Raw genomic sequence first — 23,547 nt, 5'->3', positions numbered from 1 at the left:
CCTGAAGAGGATGGAATGGGAAGAGGAGGAAGCTGTTGGGGTTGGAGGGGCAGGGGCAGAGGAGTTGGGAGACCGGAAGTCTCCTCAGGGGAGGCCGTGCTTGAAATTTCAGTGACAAATAAGAAGAGTTAGCAAGGGAGGGAAGTGGCATGGTAGGGAAAAGACATTCCCAACTGAGGTTCTGGGAGGGGAGGACAGCATGGAGCTTGTGCAGAACCAGAAGGAATTGGTGTGGCTGGAATGAACGCACGAAGGGAGGAGTGGAAAAGGCTGAGGCTGGGGAGGCCAGCAAGGGAGAGCTTTGAATATTGTCCTACAAGGGCTGGAGACCATGGACAGATTTCAAGGAAGAGAGCGACGTCATCAGCTTGCTCTAGCTAGATGGTGGGTACTTTGAAGACAGGCTGTGGACACAGGTAGACCCACCACTGGGAGGCTCTTGATGTCCCGTTGTCACCATAACAACTGTAAACACTTACCATGTGCTAAAATATTACCCTAAGGCCTGAAAATCTATCAACTGGTTTAACCCTCATAGCAACCCTACAAGGTAGATGTTCTCAGGGTCCCCATTTTAGAGATGAGGAAGGTAGAGAAATGGCAAGCATGTGGTAGATTCAAGAATTAAAACTCAGGTCTTTTTCACTGCAAAGAATAAAAAAGAAGAACTCTTCTTTTTTAATGTAATTATTATTGAAGGTACTGGATTTAATTAACTAAAATCTGAGATACCATCACAAAAGCAAATCGGTACAGTCACTTGGTAACCTTATTAATTCTCATCCATGCAAATATTTAATGTTGTATGTACAAAGAAAAATCATAGATGGAGGTTTTATTCTCACTTTCTCACTCAGTGTTATAGTACTCTGTATTGTGTATGATCCAAATATTTGTCCCATTAGGACTTTTCTCCAGTCCCCCTGCCTCCTGCTCTGAGTCCTGGGCAGTTGACCTTTATGGGCTGAGTCAATGGATCCCCCAGTGCCCTGGCCCCCAATTGGGTTGGCCAGTGTGATGTACCAGCAAGAGAGGGGAGGGTGAGAGGAGAGGGAAATCCTTTCTGTCCCTGCCAGTTCCCATGGATTGACTGCCTCCTGCATACAGCTCCCTACAACTCCAGGCTCCAGTAACCACCATCTCTTGCCCCTTCACCCCAGTGGTGACACTGGCTCCCTGTTGCCATAGTTCTCGAGGGACCGGAGGATCCCCTGTTGGTTTTCCTAAATGCTTCCCACAACTTCATAAATAGTCACTTTATTAAATTCCTTTCAACTTACACAATTTGCTCATGTCCTCTGTTTCCTATGGCACCCTGAATGATGCACACACTTCTTGCTAGACAGCGGCTGCCTTTGTTGTACTTTTCCTTAGTTCCTCCTTCCTTCCTTTTCTGTTTTGCCCAATCCACCACCCAAATGTTCATCTGTATGTTGGGAGCTTCATCACTCATTGTACAAAATATGATTGTACCACATGCATGTATTGACAGTGTTTCTCTTAATGCTACATCATAGGCAATCTCTCTAGTTTAATATGTATAAACCTGAGCCATTCTTGAATAGCTAGCTGTAATATGGATATAGAATAATTCATTCATCCATTTTTCTGTTGATAGACATTCAAGTTGATTTTACACTTTGCCTCTGAATGCGTGGTAGCTTATTACTTTAATTTTTATTTTCCTGATGACTGAATTTGAATGAAATTTAATGACCTTTGGGTATAACAACCCACAGTTAGACTTTTTTCATAACAAGCCAGCATGCACAGATACAGCAGAACCAAAGTTTCGTGAAACAATACTATTCTGACTACATGTGGTGCAATGCCATCTTGTCTTTCTTCCTCTGTCCCTTTCTTTCGTCCCTCTTTTCCTTTTCTTCTCTCCCCTCCCCCACACCTCTCCTTTCTCCCTTTTGAATGTTGTTTGTGAACCATTACATTGATTTAAGGGCCCACAGAAGGCTCACCACCCACACTAGAAGAGGAGCCACCCCATGGGAAGGCCCAAGATTCCCTCTCCCCTTAGCCACCCCTCCCCCATTTTATCCCTTGCATACTCTGTGACTGGGACATGACCCTGAGTTCAAATCCTCAGCTCTGTGATTGACTAACTGGGTGACTTTGTGCAAGTCACTCAACCTTTCAGGTTTCCTCCCCCCAACAATGGAGATAAGAGTAGTACTTCTGGGGCACCTAGGTGGCACAAACGATTAAGCTTCTGATTCCTGGTTTCAGATCAGGTTGTGATCTGGGCTTATGGGACTGAGCCCCAGTCAGGCTTCCTGCTCAGTGTTGAGTGGGCTTAGGAGTCTCTCTTCCTCTCTCCCCACTCCCACGCTCTTGTGTGTGTGTGTGTGTGTGTGGTGATGGGATGGTTCGTGCATACGTACACACTCTCTCTGAAAGAAAGAGAGAGAGAAAGAAAGAAGAAGTGAGGGGAAGGTTAGGGGAAGGAAAGGAAGGAAAGGAAAGGAAGGAAGGAAGGAAGGAAGGAAGAAAGAAAGAAAGAAAGAAAGAAAGAAAGAAAGAAAAGAACTTCCATCTGGGTGGTTGTGAGGATTGAGTCGATACGCATAAGACACTTATCACCACATCTGTCTAGCAGTAAGGGTTTAAATGTTAGCTATTATTATCGTTTGTGAAATGGGGAGGTCTTACTTCCTCAGGTGAGGGTGCTGGGCCTTGAGCAGTCACCTTCCAAGGCTAAGAGCCGCAATTCTGTCTTTAAAGGTAGAAGAACAGTGGGGGAACAGGAACGTAGCATCAGAGAAAGGGCCCGTGCTTCAGCAGTGGGCTCTTCCAGTTGTTACTCATATACAGTGAGAACTTTACGCTTTGGGTCTCTTCTCATCTCGACTGAGCAAGCCTAGAAGCAGTCCAGTCTGTGGGAGACATTTGGAAGGGGCCATTTCTTTCCCACCGGTTTAAGAAAGATAGGAACATAGGTATAAAATGGTACCAATTTAACTTAATAATGAGAACGTAACTAGATCCCAAAGTCTACAGCACTCTGGTATTCCTAAGCTTGTTATTGTTTCATAAAGAGGATATAAGATAGCTTGGGAATGTTACCAGTGAGTCTATAATCTCATGTGAAAATATTCAGTGGGAATGGGTTGAGCACGCTGTTGCATAGTTGATAGAGCACAATCAGTAGTGAGAAGTACAGTCTCTCCTGAACCATGTAAGTGTGCTCTAAATGTTCCTGTCCAATGATGCCTGGCGACACTCAGGTCAGAGCCCGCTGCACAGTTTGGGTTCTCCAGGAAGCAGGTGGAGTTTAATGTGCGAAAGGTTCATTAGGGAGTGTCTTGGGATCAGTACCTGTGGAAGGGAGAAACTGTGCCAGCCCAGAGAGTTCTGGAGCTAGAATGGCCTTTCAAAGCTATCCTGAGATGGGCCACAATGGCTTGGCCTTTATCCCTGTGCTTGCTTTAGGAAGGGGGTTGACCTTGGGTAATGTGACTCTTTGCAGCCAAGACAGCTCTATAGCCGAGGCCATCCCTGAAGGGGGACTCTTGGCAGCTGGGCCACCAAGTCCTTCCTCAAGGGGATCCTGGGTGGTACATCCTAACTCGGCAACCAGTTGTTCTTGAAGCTCTTGTTTTCAGTTTTTATTAAAATTAATTAGCGTACAGTATTGTATCAGTTTCAGGTGATTTATGCACATTGCACAGTGGTCACCCAGTTAGCTACCATCTATCTGTCACCATACAATGTTATTAACTATATTCCTTCTGCTGTACATTACTCCCCTGTCTTAGTTATTTTATAACTGGAAGATGTATGCCTTAATTTCTTTTGCGTATTTCGTCCATTCTCCCCCGCCTAACCCCCTCCCCTTCGGTGACCATCAATCTGTTCTCTGTAGCTATGAGTCTGTTCTGTTTTGTTTGTTTGGTTGGTTTTTTTAAATTCTACATATAAAAGAAGTCATAACAGTACTTGGCTTTTTATGTCTGATGTATTTCATTTAGCATAATGCCCTTGGGGTCCATCTATGATGTTGAAATGGTAGGATTTCCTTCCTTTTTTATGGATGAATAATATTCTTTTTTACATATATCCTGCAGGGATTTTTTTTTTTTTTTGATCTGTTCATCAACTGATGGACACTTAGGCTGATTCCATATTGTGGGTATTTAATTTAATTTATTTTTTATTTTTTTAAGATTTTTATTTATTAAGAGAGAAAGCACAAGCAGAGGGAGCAGCAGGCAGAGGGAGATGCAGACTCCCCACTGAACAGGGAGCCCAACACAGGGATCAATCCCAGGACCCTGGGATCATGACCTAAGCCGAAGGCAGACACTTAACCAACTAAGCCACCCAGATGCCCCCGTATCATGGCTGTTTTATTTTTATTTTTAAAATATTTATTCATGGGGCACCTGGGTGACTCAGTGGGCTAAAGCCTCTGCCTTTGGCTCAGGTCATGATCCCAGGGTCCTGGGATTGAGCCTCACATCAGGCTCTCTACTCAGCGGGGAGTCTGCTTCCCTTCCTCTCTCTGCCTGCCTGTCTACTTGTAATCTCTGTCTGCCAAATAAATAAATAAAATCTTTAAAATATATATATTTATTCATTTGAGAGACAGAGAGAGCACAGGCAGAGAGAGAGGGAGAAACAGACTACCCACTGAGCTGGGAGCATGAAGTGGGGCTCCATCCAGGACCTGGATTATGACCTGAGCTGAAGGCAGATGCTTAACTATCTGAGCCGTCCAGGCACCCCGTGGCTATTTTAAATAATGCTGGGCATATGTCTTTTTAAATTCCCGTTTTCATTTTCTTCTAATAAGTACCTACTAGGGAAATTGCTGGATCGTAGGGTAATTCTATTTCTAATTTTTTGAGGAACCTCTATACTGTTTTCCACAGTGACTGTACCAATTTACATTCTGACCAAGAGTACATTTTCTCGATGTTCTCACCAATACTGTTATTTCTTACCTTTGTTATAAAAGCCATTCTGACAGGTGACAGCTGATATTTCTTTGTGATTTGGATTTGCATTTCCCTGATGGTTAGTGATGTCGAGTATCTTTCTGTGTACCTTTTGGCCATCTGGTGTCTTCTTTGGAAAACTGTTTTTTCAGGTCTTCTGCCTATTTTTTAAGTCATATTGTTTGGTTTTTTTGATACTGCATTTTATGAGTTCTTTATGTATCTAGGATGTTAACGCCCCCTCAGGTACATCATTCGCAAATGTCTTCTCCCGTTGGGTAGGTTGCCTTTTCATTGATGGTTTTCTTTGCCATGGAGAAATGTTTTAGTTTGATGTTGTCCCACTTGTTTATGTTTGTTTTTACTGTCCTTGAAACCTTTGCTGATTGTTCTTGGCATCAACTGGGAGCCTGGCAGTGCAGCACAGCCCCATGCCCAACCCTATCCCCCTATCACTGCCTGATCTTTTGCCCGTGGTGGGGAGTTGTCAGGAGAGCAGTTAATCCTGGAAGAGGTCAAGGAGGAGCCAGACCAGCTGTGGAGGTCTGGGGGGCCCAGTTGGGCACAGAAAACCTCTCGCTTAGAGCTCTGGGGATTGCCAACATTTGGGGAGGTGGTCCCCGCCAAAAAGTCACATGTGGGACTTTAGGATGAGATCCTGTAAGTCGTGAATATGACCCAGCCCTGTGGGTGACATGAGAGATTCGAGTTCTGTTGAGAGCAAGGGATGGCATGTCCGTGTTAATGGACAGGACAGATGGTTGGAGTAGAGATTTAGGCTGTCTTCCCAGGCTAACCTGATTACCTACAACGTATGGGGTGATCAGATAGGGACTGGAAAAGAGGAACAGGACTGGTGGCTTCAGCCAACCAGGGGCTGAGTAGGAGGTTGGTCTGGTACACCAGACATGGGATTGGAAAAGCAGGACATCTCTCCGAAACAGGGAGCACAGTGATGGGGATCCCTGAAGTTAGCACTATTCAGCAATGAGATGAAGCCAGTGTGTAGGCTTGAACTAAGCCTTCAGTGTCGCACCCAGGGGACAGAGCTGGCTAAGTCCCTTTACCAGTGAGGCTCCAGTAGGAAAGGTACATACACAGCACACTCAAAGGAGTCAGGGATATGTACTGAATGAAGGGAATATTGCCAGAGGAGTGGCTGGGGTTACAGGAACCCGATCAGGGACTAGCAAGAGCGGGAAACCATTACCATCTATAGGTCTGAAGAAGCAGAGCGGGGCCAGTGGTAGTGGAGCCCAGTGGAGGAGTGGGAGCAGTGGCAGCAGGTAGTTGCAGGTAGCCACCGCCAAACCATAGGCAGGTGGGGAGGGGGCAGAGGGAAGGGAAGTGGAATCAATAGCCTGATCTCTTGCTGCTTCCCGCTGTCTGGACCCACTGAGCAGCCAGGAAATAAGGAAGCTCAGTGAGTGATGCAGTCCACAGAGGGTGTTCTCCCAGGGATGTGAGCTGGGAAGAGAGAAGAGGGAAGAAAATGGGGCTTCTGGGGTCCAGTAGAGAATGACCCAGCACAGTCTGTTGCCAGAATAAAAACTCGGGCTCAGGTAAACAGACCTCACAATCAGGGTATGAGGTCAGGTCCAGATAACAGCTCCCGGTGCTTGGTCCACTGCATGTCAGGACTGGTCCCCTGGACTCAGGTGGGGCTCCCCTGCATGTGATGGCTAGGTGGTCTCAGCTAATAAGGCTGGGATCTAAGAAAAAAAAACAGTGAAATTTACAAAGAGGACTGTGGTCCGTAGCTCATCTAGCTTTGACTAGTCCTTTGGTGAGCAATTTCCCTACATGGCTGGGCATAAGCTGACTGTCATCCACCATCTGACTTTTGACTGTGGCCTGTAGCCTTAATTCTCAGGAGCTGCCGTGGCTGGGCCTCTGCCTGCCTCCCACAGCGGCCCATGGTGAGCCACCGGGGCTGTAACTGACCTCCCACTCCCTTGTGTGACGATCTACGGTTCCAGCATGTTGCCGTGGTGCTGTCAAGGCTTGGAGAGCCCATTTCCATTCTGTTGTGCTTGCTCACAGATGGTGGCTGTTAAACTGGCAGAATAGGGCCCGTGGTTTAGGGCCTATCTGGTTAATCTCCGAAGCCACGTTTTAAAAAATAACCCTAAATTGGTTCTCGTATAAACTTTATAACTTGCACTGTGTGACTGGCGTCTTATCTTTTGACATTTCTGAGAAAAATTGGATGTGGCTTCATTTTATGAGCACTGTAACTGCCAGACCATTAGCCATGCACTCTGTAGCCCTTTCTTGCCGCAAAGGGTGACATATGGCCTTGGCATGGGGACCAGGGGGCTGCTCGGGTGCACCTTAGGATACGTCATTGGACTCCCCACTTGGGAAAGATCTTCTTTTTGTATTTAGAGCATGGACTATCCTGTGACGTTTTATTGTCCCAATCCTGTGAAAATTAAGTATTCTTCCCAATTTGTAGACAGGAAGCTGGGACTCAAAGGCATTCCTAAAGGTAAAGATTATATAGTTAGGGACTATTGCCAGCTCTAATAAATAAGCAGTTATCTCTAAGAGTTGAGGTTGAATTTAGCAGTTGAAATTAAAGACTATTACTCATTCTCATTAGATTTTAAAAGTAGCTGATAAACACAGAAAAGTTACCTAACACAAAACTGTGACCTAGTAGGGAACAATTTTGCCAGAATCCACTTTGATTCAAAGTATGGGACGAGGTCATCTTGAATCCTATGCAGAAGCCAACCACTAGAGCTCAGCAAAAATTCCTGTCCTCTTGGAAGCTTTATTTACCCTGGAAGGCAGCTTCAAAGAAAGGTTTCTTGTTTAAAGGCCACACCTGCGTTTTAGCTACACTCACACAGATGACAGCTCCGTTGAAGCTTTGTCTAGGGCAGTGGGAAGTGACTGGGCTATTATAGTAAAGACAAAAATGCTTAGGCATATAAGCAAATCCCCCGGGGGTTTTTGGGGGGTTTTTTTGTGTGTGCATTTTTTTTTTTAATCAATGAGCTTTTCCTTATGACATCTCAATGCTCTTGATAATCTCAACAAATATTTGCAAAATTTCTTCCCCCAATTAATTTCCCTTTGATTCATGGAAATTTTAATTGTTTCTACAACTTTGTCAATTGAATTACTTCTGAGGTCACGTCAACCTATTAGAAGGCAGTAAATCCAAGAAAACCAGAGTTTCAGTTCCATACACCCTACTGGACTTGTCTACAAATTCATAGATGTTTCCTGTAGAGACGTCTTTTTTTTTTTTTTTTTTTTTTTTTGAGCATGGGGAGGGGAATAACAGTGAAATCACTAACATGATTCCATCAGCCTTACATTTGGGAGGAATAAAAATAACCTTGTTTCAGTGAAGCGTGGAATTTAATTGGCTCCCGATCTTTTCCCCCTCATGCATCTGGTGGCCAGTACTACAGTAGAAAATTTTAAACTAGAAGGAGACATAATCCAATTAAATTTCCTTTTAAAAATGTCAAAGCAAATAAATCCAGAGCCCATGAGCTCACACACAGCTTTGCTATTCTCACTGGGCAGCTGCTGTTCACTGGGTTCCCAGCCAGTGTGCCATCTTTGCTTCAATGTTGTATGATTTTACAGATCAGCAGCTACATTTTTTTTCACCGTTGATGAACAAGTAATTTATTGCCAACTTCTTTGACATGGTCTGTAGCTTTAGTCAAAGCCAGCATGGAAGACGCCGTGGGGTCCCCTTGCAGACAATGATTCCCAGCCATTTTGGAGTCGTGACTGTGCATCATTGTTGAATTCTGCTCTGCATCTCACAGTCCTTCCTCCTTCCAGAAAATCTTCCTTTGGAGGAAATTGAATTTAGTTTTGCGCTTGGGGCACCATCTCTTGAGTTACCTGAAGTCACATTGGAGACTCTGGATCCACCCACCATTTTGAAAGGAATTTCCTGTGTTCTGAGCTGTGCTGTGACTTTCCTAGACATTTTGTTAATTCTGGTAAACACAGAATCACACGGTGTCTTTGTTTGACTTGTCAAGAAGCTGACGTGGAGTTAAGGATTCAAGCGTATATAGGTTGTGAGGAGGATGGAGGGAAGACTATTAAGGGAGCAGGGAATGAAGAGTAGAAGGGAAGGAGCTACCACAGGGCTTAGCCTCAAACCAGTATCACATGTTGGTGACTGGAGCTTAATGCCTCTGGGAAACTCAGGGATCCAGTGACCTACATGGACTCAGTGTTTTCCCACCCAAAGCGCAAGGCGGGGGTGCACTATTCATCCATCAGCTCCTGTCAGTCATGGGTGAGAGCTGCTCCTGACGAGGGGGGAAAAGAATGAATTCCCGGGGAACTTGTGGCATGTCACAGGGGCAGCCAAAGTGGGCCTCAGAGGCCAAAGAAAAGCTTTCAGGCAGAGGAAACGAGTGCGGAAAGGCGGACCGGTGAGGGCCAAAGTGGAAAGAATGAGAAGCTCAGGAGGTGCGCTGGCACAGCCTGCTGTGCACAGATATTTAAGATGGCGGATATGCACAGTCAGGAGGCTGTTTTACAGAAACTCCGGCAGCTCATCCTCATCCGGAAGGGGAAGGATCGGCAGCTGTGGATGGGCTCTCCTGTTGTAGAATTACCACACGGTTCTTTCCACTCCCAATGTACGTGTGCTGCAGAGAATACAATCTGACCTGTACTTTTCTTCTCGTTTTGTGGTGGAGCATGAATAAAAGGTCAGTGAACACAAAGAATATTTTTATTCACTGCCCAGATTGTCATAAATATTATGTAACGTAGAATATTTGTGGATTTATTAGAACAGTTAAGCAGTGGGAGTGTGGGGTTTCTTGTGTCACCAAAGGCCTCTTTATTTAGTGGGAGTTTGCCCATGTGACTTCTTTAGATGGACCCAATTACAGGCAAGACTATGAAGAAGATACTTTTCCCCTCTCCTTTATCGTTGCCTACCCTCTGCTGAGTTGCTTAAATCCTATCTTCTGTTTTTTCACCCTCCTTTGGATCTCAATTTAATTTCTGGTCATCCATTTAAACTAGTGCCCGTGAAAATCTCCCTAAAATTTGGGGTTGGCTACAATTCTGGTTCCAATTCCGATGTGTGTTGTTTTTTTTTTTTTCCCACCTACCAAACAATTCTTGACACCAGCTAAGGGTCCTACAATTCAGCTCAGTTCTAACTTGATCCATTCAGAGGCAACATCAGATCCCACAGGGTGTAAGGGCTCAGTCCCACAAGACTGCCCCTTCCCCCCAACCCCCTTCAGACACCAGTTTATCACCTGTGCTTCTGGTCACTGGCTGTATATGAGAGGTTCCCATGACCCTTCTCTGGGTTCAATGAATTTGCCACAGCAGCTCACAGAACTCAGAGAAACATTTTACTTCCTATATCACTGGTTTATTGTAAAAAGATGGAACTCAGAACAGCCCGGGTGGTAGAGGTGCCTAGGGGCAGGTAGGGGGAAAGAGTGGGGAGTTTCCAACCTCTGTGCACATGCCACATTCCCGGAATCTCCACATGTTCCTGCCAACCCAGAAGCTCTCCAGTTCTTCTCCTTTAGGGTTTTTATGGAGGCTCATTACAAAGGCACGATTGATTAAATCAATCATTGGTGATTGAACTCAACCTCTAGCTCTACCCCTGGAGGTCAGGGGGATGAGACTGAAAGTTCCAGCCCTCCACTTACAAAGTCTGTTACCCTAGCAACCAGCCCCCGTCCCTTGGTACTTTTCAAAAATGTCTCATTAACATCACATAAGGCACCTTATTCCTCTCATCACCTTGAAAATTTCAAGGGTTTTAGGAGCTCTGTGCCAGAAACAGGGACGAAGACCAAATATATATATCTTATTAAGAATCACAATAGCGTATTGGCAGTATATGGGTTCCGGGTTCCACAACCCCTGCAACATGCCTGTGGCATTTATCAGGTGTTGGGGCAGAAGAAGTCCCTCCCACCTGGATCCTAGAGATTAGTAACAAAGGGAAGTCAAATCCAGGGAAGTGGTATTGATTTTAGAGAGGGAGCATAATGGGACTGGAGCATCAAGAAAGCATTGCATGAGCCATGGGATTTGAAGTGATCAAGATGTAAAGAAATGGACTGTTGTGGTCTTTTCATCTCAGATCATCCTTCATCTCAAACCTCAAGATATTTACTTGTGTTTCATTTTGTCCGAGGCTTATTGCTAACAAATTTAATTCTCCTCTCCAAAGTCTTGAGTTGCCATTATTCCAATGTGAGTCCCTCAGTTTCTTTCTCTTTTATTGTTAGACGTCAAATCATGATTTCTTGCTCAAAAACAAGACACTTTTGCTGCCTAATGAAGAAGCTCTGAGGGAAGGACCTTCTAGAACTGGCCTGTTTCATAAAAGAATCCATTCCCCCAATAATTTCTTTGCACTGATAGGAGTTGTATAATGTATTTTATTCTTTTTTGTATTGAAAATTCTTATTTAAAAGAAAAAACCTATTCAGGAAGAGTGATTTTGAATGCATATATTTATATTATATTCTTCTATAACACGATCAAATCTAAAAATACCATTTAAGAGCAAAAATTGCGCTAAGTTTTGTAATGAAATTTCTGAGGACATGTTAAATAGTTGAATGACTGTTAATTAAAATGTGTAATTTTGTGTATATAATATAAATATTATAAAATATAATATTTAATAAAATATATATTATATATAATTTTATACATAAAATATATAATTTCTTGGTGTAGAAAGGAAATTTCACTAAGTTCCATGTGGTATAAATATACCCTAGGCCTTGATTTAGCCTTCATCCATCTGGATGGCCATTTCCTTCTTTACACAGCCAGTTGGTTGGTAGTTGGAGAGGGAGAGAGAATCCTAAGCAGGATCCATGCCAAGTGCAGAGCCTCACGCACATCTCAGTCTCACAACCTTGAGATCATGACCTGAGCAGAAACGAAGAGTCAGCCACTTAACGGACTGAGCCACCCAGGTGCCCCAAGAGGCATTCTTGAGAACAAAAAGGTGTGTCACTTCAAGAACAACATTGTTCTCTACTCAGCTTTTCTAGAGGAAAGTGGTTAGGATTAAATGTAGCCATGCAAGATGAGAGCCGGCTGCTTCTAGATTGGCCCAGGCTGCCAGGCTTTGGAGGGTAGCTCAGCAGATGAGCAGAACTCTGGATCCTCATGGCTGGGGTTACAGTCCAGGCTCCTCTGCTTACTGAAAGTTTCCTGGGCAAGCAACTTAACCCTTCTATGCCTCAGTTTCCTTTTCTGTAAATATGTATCATAATAAAACCTGCCTCTTAGGGTTTTTCTGTGATAAAAACTTTTAAAAGTACCTTTACATAGTACATAGCTAATAAGTTTATTAGTAATAGTAGTATTACTAATCAGTGTAGCTAGCGGTTCAGGTTTTAATAACTGAGGTCTTAATAAAGCATTGCGTGAGTTAATACTGAAATAATGCTGCGTAACAACCTGCCCCCCAAATTTCAGTGGTTCTCAACAACGAACATGTATTTTTCTCATCCATGGACCTGTAAGTTGGCTGGCCTTGATCCACCCATGCTCTTTTTTTTTTTTTTTAATTTATTTGACACAGAGAGAGGCAGCAAGGGACAGAATATAAGTTGGGTAGTGGGAGAGAGAGAAGCAGGCTTCCCGCTGAGGAGGCAGCCTGATGCGGGTTTCGATCCCAGGACCCTGGGATCATGACCTGAGCCAAAGGCAGAGGCTCAACGAGTGAGCCACCCAGGCACCCCCACCCATGCCCTTTTGAGAGGCAGTAGCATGTTGGGCCATGTTCTTCTCATGGCAGTGACAGGGGGACAGTAGGTTAGGCCAAACCATCCAAGCATGTTAGAGCCCCTGTTCGGGGTACATCTGCTAGCATTATGTAGGCCCAAGCCAGTCATGTGGCCAAGCCCATATCACAGGGACAGGAAAACAGACCCCGCAGGAGGGTCTGCACAGTCACGTGGCAAAAAGCAGGGGTGTACAATTCCACCACATGAAGGGATAAAAACGTGAGCGTAAGAATTCAGTCTACATCTGCCTTGAGAATAAGCTACGTATCAAGAGCTTAGATAACAATAAGAAACCATTCGATGTTGCATGTACAAGACCTCACTTTGACATGTGACTATAATTATATCCGTCTTTGGTTCTTTTCCTAGAGATGTGAAGATGAGTGGCTTGGGATGCCGTCACCTATCCCCGCGAAATACATTAACTACGTACGTCTTTTAAAGGATGTGTTCGGCTTAGAGGAGGAGTAGCCGTATGCCAATTTCGGGCAACTCCCTTTGATTTCCTGCTCTCATTTCACTAAGTTTATTTCAGTAGATATAATTTCATTTAAAAAAAAAAACAACAAGGTTCATATTGAATTGAAATCCATAGGCCACAGTTAATTCCCTTTTGTCATTTTAGTTTTTCAGAACATCGTGTTACACTACTGATGTGCCAGTGTTATTAAAAATGCCATTTAAAGAAACGTCAAACATTTTTATTACATGTCTGATTTATTAATACCAAAGAATCTGACGGTAATTTTCTATCCAACATAATTTGATTCATTGCAACACAAAAAGAAAATTACTTTTGACAGCTATACATGACAATATAAAATCAAATTATATCTGAGCAATAAGTTGTGATTCTATTAAACATTTTTTGAAATCTTTTTGACACATGTTTATTACTTATATAATTAAATTTTGTAGCAACCCACCTTATCAAAATAATCCTTAGACCTCTCTAGAGTGAATGTATTTATTTTCTGAAATTAGCAAAGCTATGAGAAGGACTCCTGCCCTTGCCCCACAACACAGACACACACACACACACACACACACACACACATACACAAACACAGAGTCTCACACACACATGCATACTTAGTTTGGGAGAGAAATTGAAACATATACAGGGTTTAAATTTTTAATGCCCATTTTATATCTAAAGTTAGCTGTCATCTTAGGAATATATGCATGTATAATAATTATAGTATGACCAAAAAATGTTTTATGTCTCAAATATGTAGGGATGTGAATGCTGAAGATTTTGAGAGATCTTTTTTGGTTCATTCTCCACACACATACCACCCACCCCAGAGGTTTAAATATTCTAGGACTGTAGCATGTTTCCCTCCTACCTTTCTCTGGTTCTATTTTGATGTTTCTTCTAGGCCTATACGTTCTGAGTCTCAGCAGAACTTTTGTCAGGTAGTGTATATTTGGTGAAAACTCCTCATCATTGACCTCTGGGAATTCACTGTGAGAAGTTTGTCCCAGTTTACCCCAGTCTCCAGTGGTGGATGCTGTGTACCCTAACTCTGAGTGCCTGCTGTTCTCAGACACAAGAAGAAGCCTATGGGAAAGGGGGGCTTCCACAGCTACCTTTTGGTGATGGCTTAGAGGAGGGGAAAAGGAACTAATGACATGTCAGGGGCCCCTGCCACTTCATTACTCCTACATTCCACATTTGTGGCATCTTGCCTAGAAGTGAGCTGGCTTCTTGACACTCAGTGGTACCAATTTGGTCGATAACAATGGCTCTTTTTTTTTTTCTTTTTTTTTAATTGAAGCTAATCGATAAACGATTTCTATATGTAAACGTAGGTTCATTTTCCACGTGCCTCAGTTAGAATACACCCAAAGGACTTTCCAATAAACTGGAATACTCAACTTACATACTAGAATCATTTACCCATAAAATCTAATTTTGACTCCTTGATTTTTATTCCAGGTTTGTTTTGTTGGTTTTTTTGTTTTGTTTTGTTTTTTCAAGACAACTGACAGTGCCAAGCCATTTTGTCACTTTAAGATTTTTCATTCCCCAGAGAGCAAACTTTTAGAAGGATGAACTTTCCCTGAAACTTTTCGGGCTGACACATTTGTCACTTACCTATTCAACTCTTCAGTCAGTTGTCTTTCCCTCAAGATTTTAAATACTTAGATAATTTAGCCCTTGTACAGACTTGTGATACAGTTCACTTGAGAAGTGGGAAGAGAAGAGGAGAAGCAGCAAACCAATGATATGTTCCTGAGTTTGTGGGATGACAACTGCTGTTCTGTTACATAGATGTGTGTCGCTGCCCTGGTTATTTGCAGTTCAAGCCCACAGTTAGCAATTAAATGGCCATTATAGGAATCATGCCGATAAACATGATACATTGCAGCCATACAGACACTTTAAATAATTATTCTTTTAAAAACTAAACTATATACTGAAGGAGATTTATAATTTAGAGATAATATCCCCATTAGTAAAGTTTATGACCCAATAAACAGCTCCCACTAGTTAATAAATGCCAAAGCCATAAAAACAAAGACTATTAATGTAATAGAATTTCTGTGCCTCCCTCTTTTGCTGGTGGTCTCAAGGCACTGAAGGGAAATGCTATCTTAGGGAAAACATTTATTCTCATTATGTAAATATCAGTGAATTGTCTTACAGTCCATCTGGAAATCTCCCAGCCCTGCCTCAGTCCCAGGTGGTCCCCAAATGCTGATGTGTTTCCCTTAGGTTTCAGGCCTTAGATAACTCTGGTTTTCAGCAAGAATGAACCTTGTGGCTCAAATCTTTAAGGGAGGCGATCAAGACCGGCTGGAATTTCTGCCTCTTCGCTTCCCTCCGAAAAAGAGAAATCCCAACTCTTACCATTATTCCGGATGAAGAACTTCGTAAAGTTTCCCAGTTTGAGCATACACTTAAATTTTTAGCTGCCTCTTCTCTTTCCTCCGAAAAAGAGAAATCCCAACTATTGTCATTGTTCCAGGGTAATCATTTTAAAAGCAGTTTCACAACCTTTGCATCTACTTATATTTTTAGCTGCTCACATTTTCTCATTTTGGTGCAAAAGCAAGGGCTGCCTGTGGAAGTCTGGGTGAGTTGAAGGTTAATATAGGCAAACCCTTTGTGCTAAGAACGAACAGTTTTTTCATATTCCTGCAACCGTGGGAATGATAGATGAAGTCATTTGAAAGCCCAGATCACATCATGTCTTTTCAGAAGAAACTGATTGAAAGCTGTTGAGGTTGACATGAAATGGTTTGCTGAGTCATTGCTGCCAAGTATGGATGTTGTCAGCAGATGACTACTACATTGGCAGTGTTTATTTGCCTCATTCTCCCTTTTTAAAAAGATTTGCTTATTTGAGAGAGAGGGAGCAAGCGTGAACATGAGCCGTGGGGAGGAGCAGAGGGAGCAGACAGCCTGATGCAGGACTCAACCCTAGGACCTGATCTGAGCCAAAAGCAAACTCCTAACCCCAGGAGTGCTGTAACTTTGAAGCATTAGGATAGTTTCGACATTTTGCCTACTTTATGTATTGCCTCTGATTCAATTAACGACAAACATATCATTCTTGGTCTTTTTTTATGCTATACTATTTGATGTTTGTTTTGTGTGTGGGGGTGGAGGGGGTAGATCTTCTGGGCAGTTTTTGGACCCCTTAGTGGTGAGTTTGAGATATTTAAATTGTCCTTCCTTTCAAAGAGCAGGGAATTATTGATGAACAAAATGAAATTTCTAAACAAAACTAAAAACCTTTTCTTCCCTTTCCGACTTGGATTTATTTATCTCAATTTGAATGAGGACTGTTTTAGTCTTTGCCACTCATTCCTCATTTCCCGTCCCCTTCTCCCATATGTTACGATTTTGCTCTAAGCGAGGCAGAGGGACCCTTCAGAAATAGCTTGATGTAATGGCTGAGTTTTCCACAAAACATTTATGATGCTCAATAATACAGAATCCATTGAATAATGAATTGTCACGTTCCCAGTTATATGTATATTCTTTTTTGTTAAGAATATACTCTGAAAAACAATCTGAGGGGTCTGAAGTGGGGGGGGGGGTAGGTTGGGGGAACCAGGTGGTGGATATTAGGGCACGGATTGCATGGAGCACTGGGTGTGGTGCAAAAACAATGAATACTGTTACGCTGAAAAGAAATTAAAAAAATATTTTAAAAGTTAAAAAAAAAATAATATAGTGTCCTGAATTTTGAATATCCTTCAGAATCAGTCTGCAAATGACCTTCCAGACAAACAGTTTCCAGATGATATTAAACATTACTTAAGTGCTGGGTCTCTGTCCTAATATGTGTGTTTGGGGAAAGTTTGAATTGCTTCAAGTCGAAGGCAGGTTAAGACCTTTTCAAAAATGAGGCTTTTCAAGTTGACCGAGCATCTGAAGAGACACAGTGCTTTCCAGTTCCCAAGAGAACATAATGTGTAAAAATGGAAAACCCACAGAGAGGCAAGATCAATGAAGCTATTTCACAAAACAAACCTGTGGTGATAATGAAGCAAACATCATGATTACAGACGTAGCGCTGACTGGATAATTAGCTGCAGAGAAATCGGAAGTCGCCCCCACTCTTCTTCTTCTTCTACCAGGTTATGCAAAATAAACCTTTGCGTTCAAGGTCAATTAAGTTCCTCACAATTGCGGAGTTCTGAGACCAGAATGTACATCTTCTTTGCATTTGTTCCTGGTGCCCAGTGAAATTCTGTCCAAGGGGACTTCCGAGCCCATTATGTGTCTGGTGTGGGGGCACAGGACATCAGGGGTCAGCGCTGCTGCTCAGAAGCAAGTGGTAAGGGCTGAAAAATGTGGCCAATGAAAAACTCCACGGTGGCTCAGCAAGGAGAGAATTAATGACTGGCTGGAATCAGTAGGAGCCTTTACTTCTAAATACTCATTAGTTTAAGCAGTGAGGCCTGATGTTATGCAAGTTAGACAGGAAAAAGGGGACCGCCCCTCCCCATTGTCTATTCTGAACAGAATATGCACATTTAACTCAAAGTGGTGAATGGTTCAAATACATCAAACCGACTATTCATCAATCTCCCAGCTTCCTGGGCTCCGCTTCGCATCTGTGTAAAGCCAACAATAGAGGAAAAGCTTGTTATGACCCCACAATAATATTAAAATCCAGAGGGGCGGGTAGCTTGTGAAAAACACAAAATGCAACCTCCTTTAGGAAAGTTCCACCAAAATCATCTTTGTTTCCTTTTCGTACTCTGTCTCTACAAGAACATCTGACTGCAGTAGGAACTTGGTAAAATTACTTTTGCCTGCTTTTTTTTCTTTTTCTTTCCCCCCCACCCCTCACTTGCTAGCACTGCTGTTCATTATTGCTGTGAGGCCTCTCACTGAATACAGAACAGGAGCTGAAAAGCCATTTCAGACTGCTGCCGATATGGGCCTTCCCCCCCACCACCACCCCCCACCAAGCCCCGGTCCGTTTTCACTGTGACTGGAGCATGGAGAGTGACAAGGGAAGTGGCAAGAGGTGACAATTGCGGAGGGGACTCCGGACAAGAATAGGGACCACCTTGTGTGGGTAATGCACATTATAAACAGCTTGTTCATACAAAGGGCATGAGAAGTTACTGGAAGATTTTAATTGGTCGGATGGAAAGATCATGTCTGTATTTAAAAATCTCTGGCTGCTGGGTGTCTGTGTGTGTGTGTGTGTACGTACTTTAAGAGTGAGTTTGGCAGGCGGAAGGCTGACTGGAGGCTGTTGCCAGAGAAGTGATGGATGGTTTGGATTAATGTCAGTGAGGTGGTGAGGTTGGTGAGAAGTGGCTAGACTCATGGCACATTAAGGATGTCGGAGATGAAAGAGAAGAAATCAGACTTAGGCTGGGTCGTTTTGACAGCTGGGTAAATGGTGGTGTCATTCTTTGTGCCAGGAGACACCAGGGGAAAAATCCGATTGCAGAGGGTGTATCCACAGCTCTGCCTTGGGCATGCTCACTTAGGGAGTCTGTGAAACAGAAACATGGAGATGGAGATAAGGCAATTGGATTACCAGGTCTGAATCTCAGATAAATTGGTCTGGGCTGGAAAGGCATATTTGAGAGTCATCGGAGTATGGATAGTAAATGTGAATTTAGATTAAGATTGCCCAGAGGGAGCACGTTGTCTGAAAACCGTAATGCCTGGCATCTAATTGACTAATTTTTAGGACATGGCTTTTACTGACATACAACAAACTGTTGTACATATTAAAATGTGCAATTTGATAAGGGCACATATGTGTATACCTGTGAAATACCACCCCAATCAAGATAATATATTTTCCCCAAATTTCCTTGAGGTCCTTGGAATTCCCTCCCTTCCACACATCCCCATTGTAGGGGAGGACAAATATTTTTCTCTCTACCCTTCTGAGCTCTTGGCTGAGACCCCCCTGTAATAAAAGAGAAGAACAAACAGAAGTTGATTCATAGGAGTACCTCATATATACATGAGAGATACACAGGTAACTGTGTAATTCTCCAAGGTGAACTAAGTCACCCCCTTAAGTACCATCTTTAGCTAAAGACGAAGGTTGGGAGGGAGGGGAGCCGTTTCGGCAGGTGACCAGGAAAAGCAACATAAACTTGAGGGTAAGCTCGGTACTATGGATTTAGATCAGTGCCTTCCCCATCGATAAGTGTCTAGACATTTAGTCGTCCTCTTTCTGGTACAGAGAGAGAGACATACTTACTAATGGAGATTTCCCTTGTAAATAAATATGAATGTTCCTTACAAAAAGGTAATCTCTGCTGTGTTTGCAGAGCTTCTCAGGAGTCTGCTATTTCTCCCAATTTATCAGCTCAAAAATAATCCTTATACCAAATAGGCATATTTTGTGAGTGGTATATATATATATATATATATATATATATATATATATATATATATGTGTATATATATATTTTTTAATATTTTATTTATTTGACAGACAGAGATCATAGATAGGCAGAAAGACAGGCATAGAGAGAAGGGGGAAGCAGGCTCCCTGCTGAGCAGAGAGCCCGACATGGGGCTCGATCCCAGGACCTGAGATCATGACCTGAGTGAAGGCAGAGGCTTAACCCACTGAGCCACCCAGGGACCCCTGGTGGGTGGTATATTTTGTTCCATTCACCATTTCCTATGCCCAGGCAACAAATGAGTGGTTTTCTGTCACTATAGAAAAGTTGACATTCTCTAGAATTTTATATAAATGGAATTATACAGCATGTACTTTTTTGGGTTTCTTCCATTCAGCATAATTATTTTGAGATTCACCTATGTTATTGCACATATTGCACAAATAATTTAATTTAATTGCCGAGTAGCATTCCATGGTATGGCTATATCATAGTTTAATGCATTCTCATGTTGGTGGACATTTGGATTGTTTCTAGTTATTAACATATTACAAATAAAGCTGATACGAACATTCATGTATAAGTCTTTGTATGCATATATGGCTTTCATTTCTCTTAAGTAAATGTCTAGGAGTGGAGCAGCTGAATCCTATGGTTGATGTTTATTTAATTTTTTGAGTAACTGCTGTGGGGAGGAAAAATAATTTTCCCTCTACCCTTCTAGATTCTTGGCTAAGACTCCCCTCCGCACCTCCCTACGCCCACTGTGAAAAAAACCAAGCAGATTAATAGGAGAAAAACATGTTTAATAATGTCTGTGTACCTTCTGTATACGTGGGAGAGACTCAGAACAACTGAGTCATTCCCTGAAATGGCCCAAGACTCTACCTTAGATACCATCTCTAGATAAAGACAAAAGGTACTGGTGGGGGGTGGGGGAGCAGTTTGGGGACGTTACCAGGAAAAGCATAGGAAACAAGGGTAAGGCTTATGCAAATTTAAGTTCTTGCCTTATTCACTGGCAAAGGTTTCTAGAGATTTGGAGTCATGCTTCTCTTCGGGACAGAGAAAGACACACAAATACAGATTTCCCTTATACGTGTAAATGTTTCTTACGAAAGGGTCACTTCTACTTAGGGTTCACAGCTTCACCTGTGTCTGCTGTTTCTTAAAAATATACAGCTTAAAATAATCAGTGTGCCAAAAAGGCGTATTTGGGGGTGATAATTCTGCTTTCCTTCATTGTCAAGCTGTTTTCCAAAGTTGCTATGCCATTTTACTTCTCTTCCAGTATCCCATAAAGCCCTGGTTCCTCCGCATTTTGCCAATACTTGGTATGGTGGATCTTTCAAATTTTAGCCATTCTAATAGATGTGTAGGAATTTGTCATGGTTGTTTATTTTTTCTTTTTTTTAAAGATTTTATTGATTTATTTGACAGACAGAGATCACAGGTAGGCAGAGAAGCAGGGAGAGAAAGAGAGAAGAGGAAGCAGGCTCCCTGCAGAGCAGAGAGCCCGATGTAGGGCTCTATCCCAGGACCCTGGGATCATGACCCAAGCCAAGGGCAGAGGCTTTAACCCGCTGAGCCACCCAGTCACCCAGTTGTTTATTTTCTTATTTTTGACGCTTGAGAGTACTTCATCTGCTCCACATACAAGTGCTTTATCAGATATGTGATTTCCAAATATTTTCTTCCAAACTGTGATGGTCTTTCATTCTCTCAACAGGAACTTTGGAGGGTAAAAGTTTTAAATTCCGCTTGTCTATTTTATCAATTTGTTGTTGTATGGATTACTCTGTTGGTGTTATAGCTTTTTTAAAAAAAGATTTTGTTTACTTATTTGAGAGAGAGGGAGAACATGAGCAGGGTGAAGGGCAGAGGGAGAAGCAAACTGACCACTTAGCAGGGAGCCCAATGCAGGCTTGATCCCAAGATTCCAGGATCGTGACCTGAGCCGAAGGCAGACGCTTAACTGATGAGCCACCCATGTGCCCTGTTGGTATTGTATTAATAAATGTTTGCCTAAACCAAGATCATAAAGGTTTTCTTCTAGAAGTTGTATAGTTTTAGGTGTTTAATTTAGATCAAGAATTCATTTCTAGTTAATTTTTATTATGGTGTGAGTTATGGCTACATGTTTATTTTTTTGCATATGGATACCCAGTTGTTACAGTATCATTTGTTGAAAAGGCTATCTTTTTTCACTGAATTGTCCTTGTACCTCTGCTGAAAGTCAATTGTTGATACATAATGTAGGTTTATTTCTGGACTTTCTATTCTGTGCTATTGATTTTTGTGTATCTTTATGCTGATACATCACAGTCTTGCTCATTGTAGCTTTCTAGTAAGCCTTGATATCAGTAGTGTTAATTCTCTGATTTCACTCTTTTTTGCATAATGGTTTTGGGTGTTCTACATCTTTTGTATATTCATAATCAATTTTAGAATAAGCTTGCAATTCTGGGCACTTGGGTGGCTCAGTCAGTTAAACATCTGCCTCTGGCTCAGGTCATGATCCCAGGGTCCTGAAATTGAGTTTGGCATCAGGCTCCTTGCTCAGCGGGGAGTCTGCTTCTCCCTCTACCTCTGCTGCTCCCCTGCTTATACTTGTTCTCTCTCTTTCTCCCATAAATAAAATATATATAAAAAAAAAGAAGAAACGTGCAATTCTAAAATCCTGCTAGGTGTTTTGATTGGTATTGCACTGAATCTACAGATCAGTTTGACATCTTAATAATATGGACTCTTCCGACCCATGAACACAGTATCATCCCATTCATTTAAGGCTTCAGTTTTTTTAAAGAGGTTTTTTTTTAAAGATTTTTATTTATTTATTGGACAGAGAGATCACAAGTAGGCAGAGAGGCAGGCAGAGAGAGGAGAAGCAGGATCCCCGCTGAGCAGAGAGCCTGATGCGGGGCTTGATCCCAGCACCCCGGAATCATGACCTGAGTCAAAGGCAGAGGCTTAACCCACTGAGCCACCCAGGCGCCCCAAGGCTTCAGTTTAACCCCAGCAGTGTTTTGTAGTTTTTAGTGTATGGGCTGTGTACATATTAGACAAATTTCTCCCTCTATTTCAGGTTTCTTAATGCTAATGTAAACGGTAACTTTTAAAATTTCATTTTCTGATCCTTGGTTGCTAGAGGATAAAAATACAGCTATTTTCTGTACATTGATCCTTGGATCTTTCAAACTTAATAAACACATTTATTAGTCTTGTGGCTTTTTTATGGGCATCGTCAGATTTTTTACATAGACATCCACATAGATGATTAGAGTTTTCACACAGATGGTATTTATCTATGAATAAAGTCTTACTGTTTCATTTCCAATCTGGATTCTTTTATTTCTTTTTTCTTATCTTACTGCACTGACTAGTACAGTGTTGAATAGAAGTGGTGAGGTTGGATATCCTTTTCTTATTACTGAATGTAGAGGGAAAGTGCACGGTCTTTGACCACTAAGTATGATGTTAGCTATAGGGTTTTGGTAGATACCCTTCATCAGGTTTTCAAAGTTCCATTTTCTTTCCACTTTGCTGAGAGATTTTATCAGGAGTGGATATTGGATTTTGTCATATCCTTTCACTGCATCTATTGAGGTGATTATATAATTTTTCTTTTATAAATTTATTAAAATTAAGTTCATAGAACATCAAATAAACTGTCTTTATAAATTCTGTGACATTTAGCATGTTCACAATAGTGTAGAACCACCACCTCTGTTTAGTTCCAAAACATTTCATCACTCCCAAGAGAAACACCATATCCGTTAAGCAGTCACTTCTGATTCAGCCCCTGGGAACCACCAGTCTGCTTTCTGTCTCTGTGAATTTACCTATTCTAAATACTTCCTATAAATGGAATCATACAATATGTGACCTTTTGTGTCTGACGTCTTTCACTTAGTACAATGTTTTTGAGGTTCACCTGTGTTGAGGCAGGTATTATTTGTTCC

The 23,547-nt window shown here is 42.2% G+C and overlaps 1 protein-coding gene across 4 annotated transcripts in view; it reads left to right on the top strand.

Moving 5' to 3' along the window:
* The window catches only part of EFHC2 (EF-hand domain containing 2), a 192,382-nt gene extending 178,950 nt beyond the window's left edge, over positions 1 to 13,432 (top strand). For 3 of the 4 annotated variants that reach the window (XM_045089479.1, XM_045089480.1, XM_045089478.1), the window contains one exon: positions 11,216 to 11,377. In XM_045089479.1, the coding sequence (XP_044945414.1) occupies positions 11,216 to 11,362 (147 nt within the window). In that variant the 3' untranslated portion in view covers positions 11,363 to 11,377. Of the gene's footprint in view, positions 1 to 11,215; positions 11,378 to 13,105 lie in introns of those variants that run through there. The other variant, XM_013057519.2, reaches the window with a different exon arrangement.
* Positions 13,433 to 23,547: the final 10,115 nt, after the last annotated feature.

Source organism: Mustela putorius, unplaced genomic scaffold (assembly GCF_011764305.1).
Source record: "Mustela putorius furo isolate JIRA1106 unplaced genomic scaffold, ASM1176430v1.1 tig00003836_pilon_pilon_pilon, whole genome shotgun sequence".
NCBI classification, from domain to species: Eukaryota; Metazoa; Chordata; class Mammalia; order Carnivora; family Mustelidae; genus Mustela; species Mustela putorius.
The sequence above is the reverse complement of the archived record's forward strand: the minus strand, read 5'-3'. Positions and strand labels throughout refer to the sequence as shown.